Here is a 24,648-nt window from a genome sequence, read left to right on the forward strand (position 1 = left end):
TTTGAGCTAGCAATGGTACTGACACACACAATGGAAAACCTTCATATAGGTTAAGTTAATCTCACCATTACATTCACTTAGCTATGCATGATGATACATAATGTTATTACCTCCAACCTTGCAACGGTGTTTTCCTGATACTGTTCTGTGTTTACTTTCACTTTCACTGGAGGAGGAGTTGTAGAAAGACTAGCAACTGTCCTTATCTCTATGGGAGGAGCTCACAACACAAAGCCACATTCAACATTGGCCAACAAGGTTGCAGAACAGAGCTTGTTATTTTTTAAACTATCCAATGTACTAAGTTACCATGCCTCTTGAAAACGGTTCCTAGCTTCAAATAATGCTTTGCCACACATCATCCAGAGGTCCATCACCTAGCCTCACCTAGCCACACATTGCTGCCATGGCTCATGTTAACAGTTACCTTTCTATTCTACTGCTATTCTTCACTGAGGGTGAGTTACATCAGTTTTCATATGAAGTACTTGATAAGTCTGTAGGTCTAAAATGTAAGTTATACAGTATAATACATTTCAGAGTTGTGTTTCATTATGAGATGTAGATAACTACACTAAATGTATAGGTGCATTATGCATCAATTGTAACTGCATATAGTCCTTAAAGGAATACAATTAATTCATTATTATTATATAATAATTAAAATTATTATTATTATATTATTTGAAGCTAAGGTGCCTTTTTTACTGGTGAATGGCCGGTCCAGTCACCATCAGTATACAAACATCAGCATCTTCCTGTTCTATACTGTAAAACATGCAACTTAGAAAAGTCCATGGAGCTTAAATATCCGAGTTGCCTGGACATTTGAATTGGGAGATTTTTGGAATACTCCAATGATTTCTGATCAATTTGAGTTGAAAAAAAAATCTGAGTTTGCTGAACCTCTCAGTTTAAAATACTGTGTTGGCTCAAAATACATGTGTCTTATTAACATATTTCCCAATGTACCTCTCTGCAAGATGTATTTTACTTTATTTTTGTAAATGTACTTGTCAGGGACCAGTTTACAGTTTAAATATATATTTCAGTAGATGACGTGATGCATTACATCAGCTATAGCAAAAACGTGGATTTGTTGTCAGGACAGAAAAAAAACACTGTCCAGTCAGTTAATTGGATAACAGCTGAAACTGGAAAGGAGTCAAGGGGGACTGGACTCTAAGTACAACATTAACATACGTGTTTCAAACTTCATACACACAAAACAGCCTAGAAATGATTTTATTAGGATCTCTTTTAGCCCACCAAGGGCTAGTCTTTCAAGAGTCCTTTGAAATGTACAAACATACAGAATGGGAATTGAAATGATAGATGCAATACTGCATATACCTTTAAATGTATTTATGCTGTTGTTTAGTCCCTTCATAGTGTTCACTGCAGGTTGCTAAAATGTAGCGCTATATTAGATGTGTGTACTAAACAGCCTGTAACTTTCTTCATGCAGGGCTCTCTCAGCTGGTGAGAACACAGCAGTTTGTCACAGCAACCCTGGGAGAGGATGCTCAGTTCAGCTGCAGGCTCATGAAACCCAAAGACGTGCTTCAAGTCACCTGGCAGAAAGTGACACCAGGGGGGACTGAAAATGTGGCCACCTACAACAATCGATTTGGACCAGTAGTCAACCCACCTTTTCAGAGGAACGTGGAGTTTGAAGACGAGGGTCTGCAGAACTGCTCTATCGTCATCAGAGGAGTGTCAAGAGGAGACGAGTCCTGCTACAAGTGTCTGTTTAACGCCTATCCAGAAGGAGCTATCAGCGGCAGGACCTGCCTCCAAATTAATGGTAAAATATGATCACTGTAAGGAGGGGTTAATTCACTCTAAAATCCAAATTGTATAATGTGGATTCACCTTAACATTAGACTACTTTTGGGCCTCCTGAGTGGTGCAGCGGTCTAAGGCACTGGCCGGCCAGGATGTCCTTGTCCCATCGCGCTCTAGAGAGTCCTGTGGCGGGCCGGGCACATGTACGCTGACATGGTCGCCAGTTGTACAGTGTTTCCTCCGACACATTGGTGCGGCTGACTTCTGGGTCAAGCGAGCAGTGTGTCAAGAAGCAGTGCGGCTTGGCAGGGTCGTGTTTACATTTACATTTACATTTAAGTCATTTAGCAGACGCTCTTATCCAGTTTCGGAGGACGCATGGCTTTTGACCTTCGCCTTTCCTGTATCCGTACGGGAGTTGCAGCGATGGGACAAGACTGTAACTACCAATTTGATATCATGAAAATTGGGGAGAAAAATGGGTAAAAAAATTAATAAAATATATTAGACTACTTTTGAGGTCTTAAAACAATGTCTCATATCCCTTTAAAACAGGAACAATGGCCTCCAAATGCCTTCAATCCATTGTTCTACCTTGACCTGTGCGTAAATGATTAACCCAGGAACAATTCCCTCAAATCATCATGCATCCATTTGACCTTGATGTACATGAAAACATTATAGTATTTACATTAACTGTGAACTGTGTCTGTTGTCCTATAGAGCTGTATGGACCCTCACTCCTCATCACACAAACCAACAACAGTCACACCACTCTGTCCTGTTCTGCTACGGGACGACCTGCTCCTACAGTAACCTGGGACCACATAGAAAACATCAGTCTAGACAAATCCAGCATGGCTGATGTCACCCATTCCGATGAAACAGTCACTGTCACCATAACTGCCATGGTGGCAGCGTCCAGTCTACCTGACAAAGACACCAGGGTTAGGTGTGTAGCGTCATCCCGTGGTGCCGTCAAGGAGGTTTCCATGGTGATTCCAACTAGGGTTCAAGCTTCATTTGCAGGTGAGAAACGGTTAGGGTTAATACCACCATAATATATTGACATGATCAAGAACATGATGAAGTACTGTCTGTGTTCATGATGAGGTACTGCCTGTGTTCATGATGAGGTACTGCCTGTGTTCATGATGAAGTACTGCCTGTGTTCATGATGAAGTACTGCCTGTGTTCATGATGAAGTACTGCCTGTGTTCATGATGAAGTACTGTCTGTGTTCATGATGAATTACTGCCTGTGTTCATGATGAAGTACTGCCTGTGCTCATGATGAGGTACTGCCTGTGTTCATGATGAAGTACTTCCTGTGTATTTCTGTGCTAGGTCAATCTCAGGTCTCTGATGATGACAGGATCAGTGGTAAGTGGTTGTTATTCTAATAATGACAGGCCATAATCAACCTATTGACTGACTCTTTTACTGTTCAACTTTCAGGTGTAGTGCAGAGACATATTTACATGTATGAGGCGTTGGTGTGGTGTACCTGGGAATTTGACCTCTGTCTTCTCTTGTCATCTCTCTCATTCACAGGTGCAGTGGTTGGTGCAGTGATGGGTTCAGTGTTGTGTTCAGTGTGTCTCATTGCTGTATTCTGTGTAATATGGCTGCAAAAGAGGAGAAAAGATACCTCTTCCAGGTAGATAAAAACTATTACCTTGAAACTGAACAGTTACTCTGAATTGAATGTGATTTGACTGCCAGTTGTTTACCAGTTGATCTCTAATTTGATGTAGAAAACCCCCAGTTCCTGACCCTGAAATCAGCAGAACTCCCTTAAAGACACCAGCAACATCCAAACAGTAAGATGCTCATTCTTATGAACATTTAAGAGATTATGATGGATACCTATTTGAAAGAAAACATGATAATTACATTTTCTGAGAATGTGCTATACAGGTTAAAACTCATTCTCATGATTAAATAATTGTAATGAATGAATAATGAATCAGATGATGTGGTTCTTGTCAGTATATTGTTTATTTTGATTTATTTCAGTGTCACACCAACCTCCAGTCCATCACAAATGTGAGTATCTCTTCAACATTTTAGCAGCTTTTTAAGATAAATAATAATTATATAAAAAATAAAAAAACATTTGTTTTTTCAGGTCACACTTGTCAACCAGCTCAACAGTCAAGCGTAGGATGACTAAGAAGTAGGTTAACTTTCATAGTCTCTTAATGTCTTCTGTAATCTCTCTCATTGATCAAGAAACTTGGGAATGAAACTTGGAAATGTATTTCTGTGGTGTATGTTTCCTGCCGGTACATTGTCTGTTTTGATCTCTTTCACACAAAGCTCCAGTCCGTCACAAATGTGAGTATTTTTACAACTTTATTTGATTATCCCGATAGAAAGCGTGAAACAGACAGTATTGAGAATGTTACAAAAGCTTTTAGTATAAATTAACAAAAATACAAAAATCTGAACATAACAAAAACATTTCCTCTTGTTTCAGGATACCATCCCTCAGCTCGTCTGACAAGCGCAGGATACAACCAGCTCAGGAGGCTGTAAAGAAGTAGGTTTACACCTTCATTCTCTCACTGTCTGCTGTAGTCTCTCTTCTTGAGGAAGAAGCTCTGAAATGATGTACTACTGTGGTGGTCATAGAGTAGTCATGGTGACTGCATCATGCATTCAGCTGCATGTTAGTATTTCTTATGCTTTGTTACTCATCATGTCACTAATGTACTATATATTCTCTCAACTTGGGAAAGATGTGTATTTCTGTGATCAAAGAGTGGTCATGTTTATTACGTCAGTGTTTACATCACTGTCTGCAGGGCTGTTTCTAGATTTTTGCCCTTCCTCTTGGCAGCTTAAAAGTTAATGTCCTGCAGTTCAACAGTATGTTGAGACCCCGACTGACTTCCTAAAACATATATGATATATACTGTATAGAAAAACATTGTTTTGGTTGGGGGCCCTAAGCAGCCGCTCACTTCACTTAAGCCTAGAAACGGCACTGCTTATCAATACATTGACCATGTTCATTTCTTTCAGGACCACACCAATCTCCAGTCCATTCAAAATGTTGGTATTTGTACAACTATATTTGATCATCCTGGTAGAGTGCTTGAAAGAGATGATTGTGAATGTTAAAATGGGTTACAATAACCCCAAAATTCAAACATTACTTAAAAATGTACTTTTTGTGTTTCAGGATAGACTCCCTCAGCTCCTCAGCCAAGCGTATGATGCAACAAGCACAAGATGTTGTAGAGAAGTAGGTTTAAGTTCTCTTGGTTTTTATGGGTTTTTTATACCTATTCTCTCATTGAACAAGAAGCTCTGGAATGATGTTTTGAGGTGGTGGTCATGGTGACTGCATGCATGCAAATGAGTTGCATTTGTTGCGTTGCTGCATTGTTGTTATGTTATGTTACTCATGTCACTAGTATAGGATACTCCATTCAGTCAATATTTAAATTACCTTCTTTCATACAGATTATCTCCTCAGAGACCAGATGACCTGCAATGTAGAAGGTGAGCTGAAATAATCATGAATAATTACAAAGATGCAGTCAGAAGTATATATATTTTTTAATAAATATCTATGCCATTTTGTTGTATCTATTTTAGGAAACTTTTAGAGGGTTACGAGGACTGAGTGACTACCATACTGTTTCACACACATCTGTGTGGTTCAGAGACCGTTTCTATCCATAGGCATTGTGGGTACTGAATAGTGGACTGAATGGCTGACACACATAGGCCTGCTGGTTATTGTATATGTAAATACACTATGTAAATATAGTTTGTAGTTGGTTAATGATGAAACATGATAAATCCACACTAGACTTGTTTGTGGTTTTATTCTTCACTTTTTTATAAATCAAGTGTTGTGATATTATAGTCTACACAATGTCATAATGTAGACTACTTTCATGGTGTGTGTTGTTGTGTGTGTGTGTGTTTTCTTTCTTCACTTCTTATAAATCAAATGCTGTAAAATACACAATGTTGTAATGTACTTTGTTGTGTTTTTGTTTTCTACTTTCTAAATAAAATGTTTAAACAACGTTGTAGTGTATGTTGTGACATGGCTTGTTATACAATGTGTCATAAATCTGCTGCTGGAAATGCTTCAAGTGTGAATTGTCTGATTCTTCTGCCACTCAAGAGACCAACCAAAAATACATACAATTGCCACTAGAGGTCACCTAAATATAACTTTAGAGAGAGATTGTTGAGAAACGGGATTGACACTAGTTTTGCAGCACTCATGCAACTGCGCGCCACCGATGGTCCACTTGATCCACAGTTTACTTGACTGACTCTCTCTGACGTCTCTCATAAAGAGGCAGAACGCATCACACCTGGTCTCTTCAGTTTAAAGACTTTTGAAACATGGATTTGATAGTCAGTGTACCAGATTGTTTTACACCATACAGAGGACATAAGTAATTCTCACTAACTCCTTGCACTGCTCAATGGTTAAGTAGTTGTTAAAGCAGAGTTAATTTGTTATAGGTCCCAGTTAAAATAAAACGTTGTGTTATGTTTGATATTTAATAAGGCTAAAAACTTTAATAATAACGTTTAAAATTGTCGATATTGAATTATTTTCTAAAGGTGATACAAACCTATAGGGTTTTATTTATTTATTTCACCTTTATTTAACCAGGTACGCTAGTTGAGAACAAGTTCTCATTTGCAAATGTGACCTGGCCAAGATAAAGCATAGCAATTCGACACATACAACAACACAGAGTTACACATGGAATAAACAAAACATACAGTCAATAATACAGTAGAACAAAAGAAAACAAAAAGTCTATATAAAGTGAGTGCAAATGAGGTAGGTTAAAGCAATAAATAGGCCATGGTGGCGAAGTAATTACAATATAGCAATTAAACACTGGAATGGTAGATGTGCAGAAGATGAATGTGCAAGTAGAGATACTGGGGTGCAAATGAGCAAGATAAATAAATAAATACAGTATGGGGATGAGGTAGGTAGATAGATGGGCTATTTACAGATGGGCTATGTACAGGTGCAGTGATCTGTGAGCTGCTCTGACAGCTGGTGCTTAAAGCTATTGAGGGAGATATGAGTCTCCAGCTTCAGAGATTTTTGCAGTTCGTTCCAGTCATTGGCAGCAGAGAACTGGAAGGAAAGGCGGCCAAAGGAGGAATTGGCTTTGGGGGTGACCAGTGAGATATACCTGCTGGAGGGCATGCTACGAGTGGGTGCTGCTATGGTGACCAGTGAGCTGAGATAAGGCGGGGCTTTCCATAGCAGAGACTTGTAGATAACCTGTAGCCAGTGGGTTTGCGACGAGTATGAAGCGAGGGCCAACCAATGAGAGCGTACAGGTCGCAATGGTGGGTAGTGTATGGGGCTTTGGTGACAAAACGGATGGCACTGTGATAGACTGCATCCAGTTTGTTGAGTAGAGTGTTGGAGGCTATTTTATAGATGACATCACCGAAGTCGAGGATCGGTAGGATGGTCAGTTTTACGAGGGTGTGTTTGGCAGCATGAGTGAAGGATGCTTTGTTGCGATATAGCAAGCCGATTCTAGATTTAATTTTGGATTGGAGATGCTTGATGTGAGTCTGGAAGGAGAGTTTACAGTCTAACCAGACACCCAGGTATTTGTAGTTGTCCACGTATTCTAAGTCAGAGCCGTCCAGAGTAGTGATGCTGGACGGGCGAGCAGGTGCAGGCAGTGATCGATTGAATAGCATGCATTCAGTTTTACCTGCGTTTAAGAGCAGTTGGAGGCCACGGAAGGAGAGTTGTATGGCATTGAAACTCGTCTCGAGGTTAGTTAACACAGTGTCCAAAGAGGGGCCAGAAGTATACAGAATGGTGTCGTCTGCGTAGAGGTGGATCAGAGAATCACCAGCAGCAAGAGCAACATCAATGATGTATACAGAGAAGAGAGTCGGCCCGAGAATTGAACCCTGTGCCACACCCATAGAGACTGCCAGAGGTCCGGACAACAGGCCCTCCGATTTGACACACTGAACTCTATCAGAGAAGTAGTTGGTAAACCAGGTGAGGCAATCATTTGAGAAACCAAGGCTGTCGAGTCTGCCAATAAGAATGTGGTGATTGACAGAGTCGAAAGCCTTGGCCAGGTCGATGAATATGGCTGCACAGTAATGTCTCTTATCGATGGCGGTTATGATGTCGTTTAGGACCTTGAGCGTGGCTGAGGTGCACCCATGACCAGCTCTGAAACCAGATTGCATAGCGGAGAAGGTACGGTAGGATTCGAAATGGTCAGTAATCTGTTTGTTAACTTTGCTTTCGAAGACCTTAGAAAGACAGGGTAGGATAGATATAGGTCTATAGCAGGTATATATATAGGTATATACCCCCTTTGTTTCTTATGAAGCCTAAAGACTGAATATCAGACAGTAGCATGGATGTGTGTAACTGTTTGCTCCCTCAACTCTGCTGCCAACAGCCAATCGGCTGTAAAAGCCGCCGGCTAGTGAGCATTCTGAATTTGTAGGCTCTGAGGTGCTTGCTGAAGGCACATACAGCGCATTCGGAAAGTATTCAGACCCCTTCCCTTTTTCCACATTTTGTTACTTACAGCAGGGGTGGGCAACTCCAGTTCTCGGGGCCTGATTGGCAGAGGTGTGGACTCGAGTCACACGACTTGGCCTCGAGTCAGACTTGACTCACAAATATGATGACTTGCAACTCGACTTTGACTATAACACCAATGACTCGTGACTTAACTTGGACTTGAGCCTTTTGACTCGAACTGACTTGATATCCTCCCCAAGTCCAATATTTAAAATGATGCTATTAAAAAAAGCATAAACTCTTCATTTAACAGATTACAGTTTGAATCGGACAGCAGCCAATTAAATTGTGCCAGCTGGGAAAAAGTTGCACGTGGTAGTGCAGAGGATCGTCAGCGGCTGAATTCAGATGGAGCCCTTGGAAAGATGATACCCCAAATTATTATTTTTGGTTATAAATACTACGCGGTATCAACAAAAAATTGATTGCAACTTGCAAAACATTTGGGAAGAAAATTACAGGAGGCGCAACAACTTCCAACTTTGTTTGACATTTGAAGCTGCACAAAGAACGGTAAGTTGTGGCTAATATAGCCGACAGCTAACGTTATATAATTTATAACTTTGCTAGTGTAGCATGTAGGTTAACGTAATGTTAAATCAATGAGCCTCCACACAGTCAGTCAGTGTGGGAAGGTGATCATTGCACCCAAGATTGAGCTACAACTGGCTAGGCAGCTGGTAGCCTAAATCCTGCCTGATGTTACTTCTGTTCCTAAAACCATTGACATACGTTAGCCTACTGTAACCACACAGAGAGGGGATGTGTGTGTGTGTGTGTGTGTGTTAAGGTTGGGCGATTGTGTACAAGCCTACATCGCCCGTGTCACGTCCTGATCATAGTAAGTTGTTATTTTCTATGGTAGAGTAGGTCAGGGCGTGACAGGGGGTGTTTGTCCGTTTTTGTATTTCTAGGTTTAGTTTCTAGGTTTGAATTTCTAGGTTGGTTTTATTTTGGCATGACCTCCAACTAGAGGCAGCCGGTTGTCGTTGTCTCTAATTGGAGGCCATATTTAAATTGATGTTTGTCCCACTTGTGTTTGTGGGTGATTATATTTTGTGAGTATGTTTCTTCCTCCTGCGTCACGGTTTGTCGTTTTGTCTTTCAGTTTATTTTGGTCTTGCATTTAAGTTTCACAATCGAATAAATATGTGGAACGAAACAGACGCTGCATTTTGGTCCGATCATTTAAACAGCCGTGACAACCCGATTGAGCCCCATAGCGATCATTGATAGTCGATCGCTATGGGGGAGGTCTTTCTCATGGCTACCCATGTATTTCCATGGAAATATAAAGTTTATTTGGAAAGTAATAAATATATATATTTTTAAAGCATTCATGATTTGCGTAAATGTAATATACTAACTATTACTTTTGTTGAAAATATGAAATGGTATTACATTTGGTGAAGAGCACATTATGACTTGTTTAGGACTCGAAACTCAAAGTTTAGGACTTGAGACTTGACTCGGACTTGCCTGTCTTGACTTGGGACTTGACTTGGGACTTGAGAGCTAAGACTTGAGACTTACTTGTGACTTGTAAAACAATGACTTGGTCCCACCTCTGCTGATTGGTGTCACTTTTTCTCCATCCCTAGCAAACACAGCTGATTAATCCAATTGCATTCTAAACTGAAGATCATGATTAGGTGATTATTGGTGTCAGTTAACGCAGCCTTGTTCTAAAATGTATTAAATACCTTTTTTCCCTCATCAATCTACACACAATACCCCATAATGACAAAGCGAAAACACCTTTTTTTTTGTTTTACAAACAAACAAAAAAATAATACGTATTTACATAAGTATTCAGATCCTTTGCTATGAGACTCGAAATTGAGCTCAGGTGCATCCTGTTTCCATTGATCATCCTTGAGATGTTTCTACAACTTGATTGGAGTCCACCTGGGGTAAATTCAATTGATTGGACATGCCTGCTTCTGGAGACAGGAGGATATTTCATCCCTCAAAACGGGCATGAAAAGCATTGAGCTGGTCACTTGGACCCGTGCGAAGGCTCTTCGCTCCTGGGGTTACCGGATTCCAGAAATTGGAACTAGTAATGGGGTTGCCAAGCTAGGAAGTTTAGCAAGATAGCCGACATTAGCCAGGAGGCTTTTTAGTCTAATTGAGGCTATCTAGGCTCTTTCACCGCAGCATGGTCCTTTTCAAATAACCAAGCAACTTAACACTACATATACTAAACAATAGAGCTACCCAGACAACTCCACTGTGGGGAGGCAGGAATAGCTAGTAATAGCTAACTCACCTCGGTGAGTTAGCCAACCTAGCTAGCACGCTATGCAGCACTTGTTAAGCTAGCCCAGTCTCAAGTCTACGTACGACCGGATCACAGAGGTGGAACTGGACCCTTCATCAACAAGTCTAGGAAGAAACGTAATCGGTGGTTGACCAAGACAGACGCATACACAACGCCCAGGCAGACAAGACATTTCCTCCGACCAAAGACCCAATCCATCTCTGCATCCCGCAAGGAAGTCACTATCGGAAACCACAAGGCCCCTGAAGAATGCTACATGATTGTCAAGAGAACCTGTGCCCATGACTAGGAAACAGTGCCAGCTGCGGGCAAGCCACTTTTACCGACACCATCTCCTAGTCCTGCACACAAACTGATTAGAGTGAGGGCAGCCAGAACATGCACCAAGCCAAGACATACAAGGTTTCAAACCCGATCCCGGCTTGTTAGCCTTTTTCGTTTCGGTCGTGTTTGCCATCTTACTCATTGCTACAGCCAGGCAATTCCAAAGAATAACTTAGTGGTTTGTAGGAAACCAGGAGAACAAATCCAAACTCCAGCACACAACGTCCAGGGGTGTGCACGCTCTACCATAAAGGGACAGTTTAGTTGGTGCAGAAGGGACATTCTGAACTTTGAAGGCCGAACCTAGGCGCTAATGACGCCAAATGCATTACTTTACTTAAGTAATAATTACTATTACTTAAATTGATACCCAAGATTTACTCAACCAAACACACACCATAAGTCTATTTTTTTCATCACTTTTTACTACCACAAGAACTCATACACCTTACATCAATAAAAGTTCAACACGTGCTATCATTTTGAAATGGAATGAGGTTAAATAAATTAAGGATAAAATATTGCAGACAAAGAAAATAAGTGGACTAATGTCATATTTTGTAAGAGAAGTGAACATTATCTAAGCTCATCCTCTCTTTGGTCTTTCCATAAGTAAACAGCAGGTGCTGCTGCTGTCTTGATAAAGCCACAATCTGGAGTTTGTGTTTTAGCCCAATGATAGCAACATTAGCTGAGGGATGGGGATGGAGAAAGGTAACATCACAAGCATCGATACTGCAATAACACAAAAACATATATTATATTTGGTTAGTGTTAGTGTTGATTGAAACTAACCATAACCGGCATCAGTTCTACACTTGATAAAAACACCCTTCAGCCTTGTGGTGGTGCAGAATCTATCATTGTTTGTGTCTAAAGAAGGAAGTGGACCTGTTGATGTGTCTGTGGTAGATCATAAGACCTCTCTGTGGTGAGTTCTCCACAAAGACCCCAGTCACAAAGACCAAGATGCACTAGCAGAGGTGTAACACGAATACAAGCTAGACAACAGCAGCACTTCCTATGCTCAGCTCTCAAGGTCCATTATAACTAAGTCAACCCAGCATCATTTTGGTTGGCTTTTTACCTGGTTCCTATATTAAGCAAATAACGCTGAATAGCCGTTAAGTTCTGTACTCGGTCTGTGCAGACAATATTGAGTAACGATTGGTTCTGCAGGTGGTCAGTATGTTTGTATTCAGTCTGGTTCTGGTTCTGTGGGGTCTGTGCACAGCTGTTGAAGGTAACAGGGATGTATTGCATGATAGATAACATTTCTTAACATCTGTCATCTTTGCAACAAACTGTGGATTGCAGTTCAAATGCAGTTAGTCAATAAGAAATCAACTTTCCATAAAACAGTACACTCAATCTGTTTCCCTTCATGTTTGCAGTGACTGAAATAAAGATATCCTTCTGCCCAAGCGAAACACCTCATCAAATATTTTTTGTAATGGATAAGATAGAGTGATAAGTGGGGGGAAATGACTGTCAAGTGTAATTTCGGACCGACCATAATGGTACCGACTTCACTTATGACCCCAGATTCACACTACATATAAACTCAGCAAAAAAAGAAACGTCCTCTCACTGTCAACTACATTTAGTTTCAGCAAACTTAACATGTGTAAATATTTGTATGAACATAAGATTCAACAACTGAGACAAACTGAACAAGTTCCACAGACCTGTGACTAACAGAAATGGAATAATGTGTCCCTGAACAAAGGGGTCAAAATCAAAAGTAACAGTCAGTATCTGGTGTGGCCACCAGCTGCATTAAGTACTGCTGTGCATCTCCTCCTCATGGACTGCACCAGAATTGCCAGTTCTTGCTGTGAGATGTTACACCACTTTTCCACCAAGGCACCTGTATGTTCCCTGACATTTCTGGGGGAAATGGCTCTAGCCCTCACCCTCCGATCCAACAGGTCCAAGACGTACTCAATGGGATTGAGATCCGGGCTCTTCACTGGCCATGGCTGAACACTGACATTCCTGTCATTCCTAAATGTGAATCTGACCATCACCCCTGGTGAGACAAAACCGCAACTCGTCAGTGAAGAGCACTTTTTGCCAGTCCTGTCTGGTCCAGCGACGGTGGGTTTGAGCCCATAGGCGACGTTGTTGCCGGTGATGTCTGGTGAGGACCTGCCTTACAACAGGCCTACAAGCCCTCAGTCCAGCCTATTGCGGACAGTCTGAGCACTGATGGAGGGATTGTGCGTTCCTGGTGTAACTTGGACAGTTGTTGTTGCCATCCTGTACCTGTCCTGCAGGTGTTATGTTCGGATGTACCGATCCTGTGCAGGTGTTGTTACACGTGGTCTGCCACTGCAAGGACGATCAGCTGTCCGTCCTGTCTCCCTGTAGCGTTGTCTTAGGCGTCTCACAGTACAGACATTGCAATGTATTGCCCTGGCCACATCTGCAGTCCTCATGCCTCCTTGCAGCATGCCTAAGGCACGTTCACGCAGATGAGCAGGGACCCTGGGCATCTTTCTTTTGGTGTTTTTCAGAGTCAGAAGAAAGGCCTCTTTAGTGTCCTCTAAGTTTTCATAACTGTGACCTTAATTGCCTACCGTCTGTAAGCTATTAATGTCTTAACCACCATTCCACAGGTGCATGTTCATTAGTTGTTTATGGTTCATTGAACAAGCATGGGAAACAGTGTTTAAACCCTTTACAATGAAGATCAGTGAAGTTATTTGGATTTTTACGAATTATCTTTATAAGACAGAGTCCTGAAAAAGGGACGTTTCTTTTTTTGCTGAGTTTAGAGACTGGCAGTGTTTCTACACATCACCAACATACAACCATCTGATATAGGGAAAGGGGGATACCTAGTGAGTTGTCCAACTGAATGTATTCAACTGAAATGTGTCTTCCGCATTTAACCCAACCCCTCTGAATCAGAGAGGTGCAGGGGGCTTTGCTCAGGGGCAGAACGACAGATGTTTACCTTGTCAGCTCTGGGATTCAATCCAGCAACCTTCTGGTTACTGGCCCAACACTCTAACCACTAGAACTACACCTGTGAGTGTGTACATCATGGAGGAACATAATTTTATTTCAATATTTCTGTCAAAGCTGTGTTTGGTCTGACGGTGTATATTTAAAAAAATAAAGGAGAGCCACACACTCTAGGAGCTCAGATGCACAAATGTCCAACGTTTCGACAGACAAGCTGTCTTCAGGGTATGATGAATATTACCTCTGATTACTTCCCTAAATTCAGTGGCTTTTAAATTGCTAGTGTGAAAATGAAAATCACATTTGAGAGAAAATCCTCTCACAAACTCCCTCACAAACCCGAGGGGCCTCATTTATAACCATTGCGTAAATTTCACACTAAATATCTGTGTGCGCCATTTCTGAAAAGACTGTGCACCTATAAAAATAGAGATTTATAAACTTGGAGCACGCCATGCATAGGCATGTTTCCCATTATAAATCAGACCCGTACTGAAACTGTATGCGCGTAAAAGAGCATTAAAACTCCACCTGAAAACGCTCATCATTCAGCTGTATATGGTCCTGGTGCACCAAAAAATACGAATTTCTGCATCTTGTTGTGTAAAAATCATTCCTTTCCCAAATTAGCCATGGATGGTGATAGGGATTTTGACTTTTGGTTTTACTTAATTCTCTGTACTGGCCAATGAATAGAACAGCGATTCTGAACCAACCATCGGTGATTGTGGAGGCCAGGTCATCTGATGCAGCACTCCATCACTCTCCTTCTTGGTCAAATAGGCCTTACACAGCCTGGAGGTGTGTTGGGTCATTGTCCTGTTGAAAAACAAATGATAGTCCCACTAAGCGCAAACCAGATGGGATGGCGTACTGAGTAAAGGGTCTGAATACTGATGTAAATGTAATACTCTAGTTTTTTTTAATACATTTTCCAAAAATGTGAAACCTGTATTTGCTTTGTCATTATGGGGTATTGTGCATAGATTGATGGGGGGGCGAGGATAATAATTTAATCAATTTTAGAATAAGGCTAACAACAAAATGTGGAAAAAGAATACTTTCTGAATGCACTGTATATATGGTACCAGTCAAAAGTTTGGACACACCTACTCATTCACGGGTTTTTATTTTATTTTTTACTATTTTCTACATTGTAGAAAAGACATCAAAACTATGAAATAACATATGAAATCATGTAGTAGCCAAAAAGTGTTAAACAAATCAAAATATTTTTTGAGATTCTTCAAAGTAACCACCCTTTATGACAGCTTTGCACACTCTTGGAAAAACCCTTGAATGAGTAGGCGTGTCCAAACTTTTGACTGGTACTGTATAGTATTACAATGGTTCCCCCTCTAGTTTTTGTCTTGCTCAACAGGAGAGCAGGGACGTGAGTGTCTGTCGCTGTGCTGCATTTGAAAAAGGACTTAGTCACAGCGGTATGAACAGATAGTGATGCAACATTTGAAGTAAAAATTCCAGGAAAGTGTCCCGTCTGATTACCTAAATATGTGATACTTTATATTTGTGTAAGATCCTTGCATCACCTGATTGTGTGGAATTCTCTCCGTACTTTAGATTTTTTACCATTTGTTCTTTGTAACAGGCCTTATATAGTTCATATTCTGTACTGTAGACTACATCAATTGTTAAGAAATATGTTTAATTTCACTATCTGTTGTTATGTACATTAGATAAGTGAGATGCAGCTGGAATCGTCCTCTGGTTGAGTGAGACATGTTCACATGTATCAATGTCACCACAGTAACATAAGAACACACCTGCCAACTAGGATATAAGACAGGTACTTCCCAAGATATAATGAACATGTTTTGGATCTGATGTTTGGGTCAGAACACACCTTTTTATGCAATTTCCCATTAGGGGTTTCTATGGAAACTACACACATGCACACAATTTAACACACACACACACACACACACTGCAGTACACTACAGTGCCCCTGGAGAAGTTTGTCTCATCTGACCTGGGATTTTAACCGGCAACCCTTTCACCAGATGACTCCTCATACACATTCCAACACCCTTTAAACAATAACAGGATATCAAAGTTTACAGTGATATCAGATAAGGAGTGTCTACTTTTGACTGCTCCTCCTTTCCTGGAATTGGATTCAGTACAACACTCAGTTACCACAGAGGCTGCTGAAAGTGGCCAGAGTACTGTAATAACCCTCCAGTCAGGATGGTTCCTCCTTCATTCTTTTCTACAGTAACCCTCAGACCTTCTGTTGGGCCACTCCCCCTGAGACACCCTCAGATAGTGGGGTCACAGCCAGAGATCAGCCATTATTGACAGTGACCCTGGAGTTGGCTCTGGGATTCGAACCAGCGACTTTTCACTTATTGGCCCAATGCCCTTAACTGCTAGGCTACCTGCCACCCTTAGGCTACTCCCAGCTAGAATGTAAATGGTAAAATAACAGAACGATGGGATTAATACACATCTATAATTTAATAGGCATGCTGTTTGTAATAAAATGTACCATTACAATTAAGATAAAAACAAATTATATACAAATCTAACTGTGTTATACTCAGTGGTGGAAAAAGTACCCAATTGTCATACTCAAGTAAAAGTGAACCAGCAAAAAACTACTTCAGTAAAAGTGTTAGAGTATTTTGGTTTAAGTATCAAAAGTAAATGTAAATTCCTAAAATATATACAAACCAGACGGCACCATTTTCTTGTTTATTTACGGATAGCCAGGGGCAAACTCCAACACTTAGACATCATTTACAAACGAAGCATGTGTGTTTAGTGAGTCCGCCAGATCAGAGGCAGTCAGGATGACCAGGGATGGTGGGACTGTGTGAATCGGACACTTTTCCTGTCCTGTAACAGGTACTTTTGAGTGTCAGGGAAAATGTATGGAGTAAAAATAACATTTTCTTTAAGAATGTAGTGGAGTCAAAAATATAAATAGTAAAGTACAGATACCCCAAAAAACTACTTAAGTAGTACTTCAAAGTATTTTTTTACACCACTGGTTATAGTAAGGTTAACATCACTTTCAATTAATAAATTCATAACTATCTTAAACACTTTCAGTTTCACTTGTGTAATGCAACTCGTGTCTTCTACCCACTGGGGCAGTGGACTTCCCCCTTTTGATATGACATTCAGACACAGTCAGTCACTACACATCTCCTAGGAAGAGGAAATCCCACAACCCCTAACACCAGACTAACAATGGAGACCAGCAACCACCAGGAGAAGAATCTGGTAACTTCCTGCTGACACAATTACCAGAACAGCACTTAATGTGAGAAGCATGTTGTGAAAACTCTAAACCCCTATGACACACACATACTACTGTAATGGATTTAAAATGTCTGACTCATAAAATGTTCACCTTATTCCCATAACACAGAGTCATCATTTCCCACATTGTAAAATGTTTTTTTTTTTAATGCAGATTGACTGAAATGTACTGTTCATCAAGTGTAGGCCTATTTATACTGAACAAAAATATGAAAACGCAACACGTAAAGTGTTGGTCCCATGTTTGATGAGCTGAAATAAAAAATCCCAGAAGTTTTACATATGCACAACAAACTTATTTCTCTCCAATTTTCTGCACAAATTTGTTTACATCCCTGTTAGTGAGCATTTCTACTTTGCCAAGATAATCCATCCACCTGACAGGTGTGGCATATCAAGAAGCTGATTAAACAGCATGATCATTACATAGGTACACCTTGTGCTGGGGACAATAAAAGGCCACTAAAATGTGCAGCTGTGTCACACAACAATGCAGATGTCTCAAGTTGAGAGAGTGTGCAATTGACATGCTGACTGCAGGAATGTCCATCAGAACTGTTGCCAGAGAATTTAATGTTAATTTCTCTACCATAAGCCACCTCCAACGTCATTTTAGAGAATTTGGCAGTTCGTCCAACCAGCCTCACAACCGCAGACCACATGCAACCACTCCAGCCCAGGACCTCCACATTCAGTTTCTTCACCTGAGGGATCGTTTGAGACCAGCCACCCGGATAGCTGATGAAACAGAGGAGTATTTCTGTCTGTAATAAAGCCGTTATGTGGGGAAAAACTCATTCTGAATGGCATGGGCCTGGCTGCCATTGGGTGGGTTTATGCCCTCCCAGGCCCACCCATGGCTGCACCCCTGTCCAGTCAATCCATAGATTAGGGCCTAATACATTTACTTCAATTGACTGATTTCCTTATATTAACTGAAACACAGTAAAATAATTACATTGTTGCATGTTGAGTTTATTTCTGTTCGGTATAGCTTCTGGGGGTGCAGCATAAGCAGCAAATTTGTGTGGAACTATCTGTAGTTGTAGTAGCCTGTTGATGCCTTTGATGTGATGGCCTCTAAATTGGAGTTTAGTTTGGTACAGAGCCTGTGAACAAAAATAATGTTACGTCAACAAACTATAGCTAAATAGATTTCCCATTTAATTTTTTTTGCTATGACGTCATTAAGGTTCAGCCTACTGTGAGCCACAGAAAATACAAGAACTAACTGTTCCTTCTTCCTTGTCATGTATTTTACAGTAGATGTCACATTGTAATTGGCTACGGCCGGGAACCACTGGGGAACTAGGCTACTCTCTAGGCTTCCCGCATCAACAATTGAAGGGCTTTCCAAAAGCATTCTTGCACTTTCGCTGAATCTGACTCACTTCACGTGCAACTAACGAAGCAATATATTATGGTACAACGTGAGAAACAAAACCATGAGCTTTAGTCAACATTCACTAGCTGAGAATGAATACTTTTCTCATTCTCTTATGCCTGCTCTCTGAAGGTAAATTGTTTTCCATGGCTTTCTGACTTGGGGTTGATTCTGCTCATATAAGATAATATAGGTTAGGTTAGCAACATTTACCAAGTTTGACAGGTAATTGATTATATTGTATGTAGGCTAAACTTGTTTTATTTATTTACCTGTTAACATTCCTTCTTCCTTTTGTAGCGGTCTCTGTCAACGTCGTAGCTAGAGGAGACACCAGGGTTGACTTCAATGCCGACGCATCATATACCTGCACCCATGCGGACTCGACAGGTGTGCTGCAAGTCACCTGGCAGAGGCTGTTCAAAGACGACTCGGTGGAGAATCTGGCCACCTACAGCAAGCGGTTTGGAGCTCAAATCATAGACCCGCACCGAGGCAAGGTGGTTTTCACGGAGGCATCTCTCAACTCGACGTCCATTACCGTGAAGAATGTAACATGGGCGGACGAAGCCTGCTATATTTGTTCCTTCAATGTTTACCCGAGTGGATCAAGACGCAAGCAGACGTGTCTTACAGTTCAAGGTATTTAATGCACTGAATAACAACAGTTTTAGGGCTTACCTCTATTGTTCTCTATTCAGTTGAAGTTATATTTTAATGTTAGTGATATTGTAACTCAAAATAATAATCGTAAATCAGCACAGGTACAAACAAGCACATCAGGTCAACTAATTATCCAGCCCAGGATTAGACCTAGTTGAATCAGGTGTGCTGGTACTGGAATAGAAGTGAAAGTCACTGGGGGTATCCTCTTATCGAGCATTCATAAAGACTTCATAAGGAATACCTTCAGTACATTCGGAAAGTATTCAGACCCCTTGACTTTTTGCACATTTTGTTACGTTACAGCCTAAAATGGATTTAAAAAAAATAAAGATTTGCAAAAATGTCTAAACATGTTTTTGCTTTGTCATTATGGGGTATTGTGTGTAGATTGATGAACTTTTTTTATTTACTCCGTTTAAGAATAAATCTGGAACATAACAACATTTGGAAAAAGGGAAGCAGTCTGAATACTTTCCGAATGCACTGTAGATGCTTCACTAATACATTTATAAGCAAAACCAATACAGGTAATATAAAGGTCCTTACATCTGGTGCTTCGCCAAATATAGAATAATCCTTTAGTCACCCTTTTTACAGCAGGACATTTGCTAAAGCATGATATCTGAATAATACAGTATGGGCGGTGTAAAGGTTTATTAGGGGTTTATTAGGAGAATAGAAACACTATGCTTTAGAACACCAGCTAACTGCAACTATAAATCACCATATTGGCATTGTTACATCACTGGCAGGATTTAAAACAATGTCTGAATCCCAAAACTTTCAGAAAGACCATGAACTCTGCATGCATTAATTAATAAGGAAAAATGGCTGGTGTCAAACCATATATGAAAACATGATACATATTTTGAAAGCAGTTCTTAATTGATCTGCCTGATAAAATAAGTGATATCAATAAAATCAATATGATCTAATATTCCCTGTTTCATCTATTCAAAGGTGTATCTGAAGTGAGAGCCACAATGCAAAAAGTCCCCAGCACTGAATCTAAAGCAGACATGGAAGTTGTGGTCAGTTGCTCTGCCACGGGTAAACCAGCACCTTGGATCCAATGGAACATTTCTGCAGCAGTACCCATAAAGACACCTAACAACTGGACTGTCATTAACAAAGACCAAACTGTCACAGCCATTAGCAACATCACCCTCCAACTGTTGCCAGGCTCAGGGGGATACGTGGACTGTATCGTAAACAATGGGATGAGGACACAGAGACACGAGCGGGTCCTGCTTCCTATTCTCCCTGGAGAGAGGGAGGTTGAAGAGGGTACGTAATGTTGACCTATTATATACTTCTAAACCGTACTCTTTTAGCGTGTCAGATTAGTCCAACTTGAAAACAACTATGAGAAAACATCATCCCTAGCTCTATAAATAGCATGCCAAATTCATGATGTTAATAGTAAACATTTACATTTGGATACATGAATTTGGCGTTCCATTTACAGGCTACATCATCCCCAGGGACATGTTGTGAAAGCCTTGTGACCAGCATCATCGTGCAATAGTGCAACATTCTGTTTCCTGAGATCAGAACGCAGCGATTTCAGGCTGGTTCCAAGAGGCTAATGTTGTGATGCTATTAGTGCTGTTAGTAATCTTATCTCACCTGTTGGGTTTAATGTTGTCTACCATGGCAAAGCATCACGAGTCACTCCCTTTTAAAATCACACTGTAGTCAAGTGTTGTGTTGAGTTCTGGGTACTTTCCAGCCCCTCAGGGAAGCTACATGATGGATGATATGATTGGATAGATGGGACAGAACATGATGTCAACATGTTATTCAAACTGAATGCATTTAAAAGGAAGGATGTAAAATTACTCGCCTTTCTCTTCTGAGTAAATGCTGTCTCTCCAAACACATGCTCACTGGAATTTCATGTTTCATCTTCCAGATGACAAGAGGACATCCCCGTGGGCTGTTGCCATTCCAGTATTCCTAATCATTTCCCTTTTAGTCATCTTTGGCTGTGTCGAGCTTCAAAAGAAAAAAGGTGAGTCCGTACAAGATTATCTGTAATATGTAATATCTTTATTTGAATATTCTTAGTAAGACAAATGGAATGAATTGAGTCATCAACTCTATATATGGTTCTGACTTTTATCAAATAAACTGTGAACAGCGTATGTCTTGGAGCTCAGGAATGTTTATGGAGAACGTCCTTTTAGATTCACTGTAGTACAGTATAGTAACCTTCACATTCTATCTGGCAGGTTGCAGGCAAGCAGTGTTGACAACCACAGCAGACGAGCAGGACCCTCTTAGGAGCATTGTGTAAACATCTGTCTGTTGCTGACCGTGCTTATATGCACTGTAGCTGACAGATGTTTTTGTTGAGGACTGGAGCACCTGTTGTTACTGAGCCTGGATGTTGAACCTTGTTGAGTCATTCTTACGCAGTCATAAATAAGCTAATTATCACATGCATTATACAAGCCATGATATGGTTAATGCTGTTTAGAGGTACTGAAGTGGCATTTTAGGTTTCAGAGATTGATGGCCTCTTGTAGGTGAGTGTTGTGATGTGAGGTAGGTTACCTGTTGCCTGGCTACCCAAACTCCTTGCTCCGGCCAAATGTTACGCCACGCCCAAGGACGTTAGTTTCTTCTTCGCAGTGATTCTGGATTTGAATACCTCCCCAACCTTTCACCGAATGCCAACACATTCTGGGCCATCTGATTTGTCCGGTAACGATGGGTTGAGTCAGAACTAGAACACCCGTGGGTAAAACAGCAGTTTGAAAATTCATCATTCGATTTTACTCTGATTGGTTAGAGACAATCCAATCGCTGAATACATTGTTTGTACAACGCCCGTCATGACCCTCGTCACCTCCAACGACTTCAATAATAACCCTAACCTTATTCAGACTAAAGTATGTAGTGAACGACAAAGCAGCTGAAAAATGTAGTTTGAGTCGTCAGGCTAGGTTACCTCATCTATTAGGACAACACCACCTACTGTTTGAATGTACTTTATTATAACATACACCAAGTAGAATAGATTTATCTATTTATTTTATCTTCTAAATAACTTAGTAATTTATTTCAACCCATTTCAATACGATTGCACTTTTGTTCAAGTTAAGTTTACAGTGTATTGTTATTATAATTCTATGGACCTACAGGTAGTTTTGTTTTTCTTCATGTTATGTCAGTGTAATGTGTGAATGTATTTGAGCCCTTAGAATGTAATGATGATAATGTTTGCTCTTTGATTGTTTGATATATCCTCATGTTTGAGTTCCTATTGTTATTTATTTAGATCATGGATGTTGCTTGTTGTGTTTGACCCCACTTGATTTGACACTGTTTATAAATCAGGCTATTATTCTCACTTGATCTGTACAATGTTTTCAGTTGATTAAGATTCAGAAACATTCTTTATATGGATTGTGTTAACCCCATTTTGATATTAAACTATTCGCTGTATTTAAAAAAACACAAACTTCCCATTGTCACCTTGTTTACACTAACATCACCAATTTAAAATAAGGGTAGGTTTTCCAAGCTCTATTTACAGTAACATCCAGATTTAAAATCCGGGGAAGGTTCTTATAGCTCTGTTTACAGTAACATCACCATTTAAGATCTGGGGTAGGTTGTTATAACTCTGTTTACAGTAATATCACCATTTAAAGTTAGGGGTAGGTTGTTATAGCACTGTTTATAGTAACATCACCATTTTAAATAAGGGGTAGGTTGTTATAGCTCCTCCTTGTTTACAGTAATATCACAATTTTAAATCAGGGGAAGGTTCTTATAGCTCTGTTTACAGTAACATCACCATTTAAGATCTGGGGTAGGTTGTTATAGCTCCTCCTTGTTTACAGTAATATCACCATTTAAAATCAGGGGAAGGTTCTTATAGCTCTGTTTACAGTAACATCACCATTTAAGATCTGGGGTAGGTTGTTATAGCTCCTCCTTGTTTACAGTAATATCACCATTTTAAATCAGGGGAAGGTTCTTATAGCTCTGTTTACAGTAACATCACCATTTAAGATCTGGGGTAGGTTGTTATAGCTCCTCCTTGTTTACAGTAATATCACCATTTAAAATCAGGGGTAGGTTGTTATAGCTCTGCACCAGGCTCACTTGGCTATGTGTGTGTAATATTTCAGCTCCTTTCTGTTTTATGACCTGAGAAGTGGTCCTTTAACCTTAGCAATTAAAACTGGTAAAACAATGGTTCTGGCATTGGCTAACACACTATGGAAGAAAAGCATAAAAAAACATCTATTTAAAATCTCACCAGGTGAAGTTACTTTTAGCCTAGTGTATGGGGAGGGGCATATGTCATTCAACCTCATGTTGGTTGGACACAGAGGGAAATTCAATTTCCCTCTCTTTACTCTCAAGTGACTATAAGAGAACTCACATTTTCACCAGGTCTCCTGCACACTACAACTACCTGTTTATTCTGCTAGTAGTCTAGTCATTTCTAAAGGTGAGCTAATTAGTTTTATGCATGGTATACTGCATTTTCAGATTTATTTTCTGAATGTACACAATATTGCTGATACTATTGCTTTTCTTTCTGAAATGTAGTGCTTTTTACAGCAGTTCAAACCTGTATTTCACTACATTCATTATTTTGTATAGGCTATCTATAGCTATAGGCCACGTGTCAAACTCATTCCATGGAGGGCCGAGTGTCTGCGGGTTTTCGCTCCACCCTCGCACTTCATTTATGAATTAAGGTCACTAATTAGTAAGTAACTTGCCTCATTTGGTTGTCTAGGTCTTAATTGAAAGGATAAAACAAAAACCTGCGGACACTCAGCCCTCCATGCAATGAGCTTGACACACCTGCTATAGGCTAAATTAAAGGTCAATTATGAATGTAGTGTAGTGAAATGCATGTAGTGTAGTGAAAGTCACTGTATAAACTGTATAGTGTAGTGAAATTCACTATATCAACTGTATAGGGTAGTGAAAGTCACTGTATAAACTGTATAGGGTAGTGAAAGTCACTGTATAAACTGTATAGGGTAGTGAAAGTCACTGTATAAACTGTATAGTGTAGTGAAAGTCACTGTATAAACTGTATAGTGTAGTGAAAGTCACTGTATAAACTGTATAGTGTAGTGAAAGTCACTGTATAAACTGTATAGGGTAGTGAAAGTCACTGTATAAACTGTATAGGGTAGTGAAAGTCACTGTATAAACTGTATAGTGTAGTGAAAGTCACTGTATAAACTGTATAGTGTAGTGAAAGTCACTGTATAAACTGTATAGTGTAGTGAAAGTAACTGTATAAACTGTATAGTGTAGTGAAAGTCACTGTATAAACTGTATAGGGTAGTGAAAGTCACTGTATAAACTGTATAGTGTAGTGAAA

The 24,648-nt window shown here is 40.2% G+C and overlaps 2 protein-coding genes across 8 annotated transcripts in view; both read left to right on the forward strand.

Annotated features, from left to right (window-relative positions):
- The first annotated feature begins 252 nt into the window (after nucleotides 1-252).
- The window catches only part of LOC123728193 (nectin 1a), a 37,145-nt gene continuing 12,749 nt past the window's right edge, over nucleotides 253-24,648 (forward strand). Inside the window, exons 1-14 of one of the 7 annotated variants that reach the window (XM_045699390.2) lie at nucleotides 343-458; nucleotides 1,469-1,807; nucleotides 2,512-2,817; nucleotides 3,135-3,170; nucleotides 3,342-3,447; nucleotides 3,545-3,610; nucleotides 3,807-3,836; nucleotides 3,919-3,966; nucleotides 4,110-4,127; nucleotides 4,270-4,332; nucleotides 4,818-4,847; nucleotides 4,978-5,040; nucleotides 5,262-5,300; nucleotides 5,397-5,836. In XM_045699390.2, coding sequence (XP_045555346.1) covers nucleotides 407-458; nucleotides 1,469-1,807; nucleotides 2,512-2,817; nucleotides 3,135-3,170; nucleotides 3,342-3,447; nucleotides 3,545-3,610; nucleotides 3,807-3,836; nucleotides 3,919-3,966; nucleotides 4,110-4,127; nucleotides 4,270-4,332; nucleotides 4,818-4,847; nucleotides 4,978-5,040; nucleotides 5,262-5,300; nucleotides 5,397-5,424 — 1,224 coding nt within the window. In that variant the 5' untranslated portion in view covers nucleotides 343-406 and the 3' untranslated portion in view covers nucleotides 5,425-5,836. Of the gene's footprint in view, nucleotides 459-1,468; nucleotides 1,808-2,511; nucleotides 2,818-3,134; nucleotides 3,171-3,341; nucleotides 3,448-3,544; nucleotides 3,611-3,806; nucleotides 3,837-3,918; nucleotides 3,967-4,109; nucleotides 4,128-4,269; nucleotides 4,333-4,817; nucleotides 5,041-5,261; nucleotides 5,301-5,396; nucleotides 5,837-24,648 lie in introns of those variants that run through there. The other 6 variants (XM_045699389.2, XM_045699391.2, XM_082963677.1 and 3 more) reach the window with 6 other exon arrangements.
- On the forward strand, nucleotides 18,548-22,733 carry LOC106575840 (OX-2 membrane glycoprotein). Its single transcript, XM_014152536.3, has 5 exons — nucleotides 18,548-18,749; nucleotides 18,918-19,259; nucleotides 20,244-20,570; nucleotides 21,199-21,297; nucleotides 21,518-22,733. The coding sequence occupies exons 1-5, from the start codon at nucleotides 18,710-18,712 to the stop codon at nucleotides 21,580-21,582; spliced, it is 873 nt and encodes a 290-aa protein (XP_014008011.1). The 5' UTR covers nucleotides 18,548-18,709; the 3' UTR covers nucleotides 21,583-22,733.

The sequence above is a fragment of the Salmo salar genome, chromosome 17, assembly GCF_965601325.2.
Source record: "Salmo salar chromosome 17, fSalSal1, whole genome shotgun sequence".
Lineage (NCBI taxonomy): Eukaryota > Metazoa > Chordata > Actinopteri > Salmoniformes > Salmonidae > Salmo > Salmo salar.

Coding starts and splice junctions, on each gene's coding strand:
- LOC106575840 (XM_014152536.3), top strand. CDS start 18,710: ATGAATACTTTTCTCATTCTCTTATGCCTGCTCTCTGAAG. Junction 19,260..20,243: donor GACGTGTCTTACAGTTCAAG/GTATTTAATGCA, acceptor ATCTATTCAAAG/GTGTATCTGAAGTGAGAGCC. Junction 21,298..21,517: donor CGAGCTTCAAAAGAAAAAAG/GTGAGTCCGTAC, acceptor TCTATCTGGCAG/GTTGCAGGCAAGCAGTGTTG.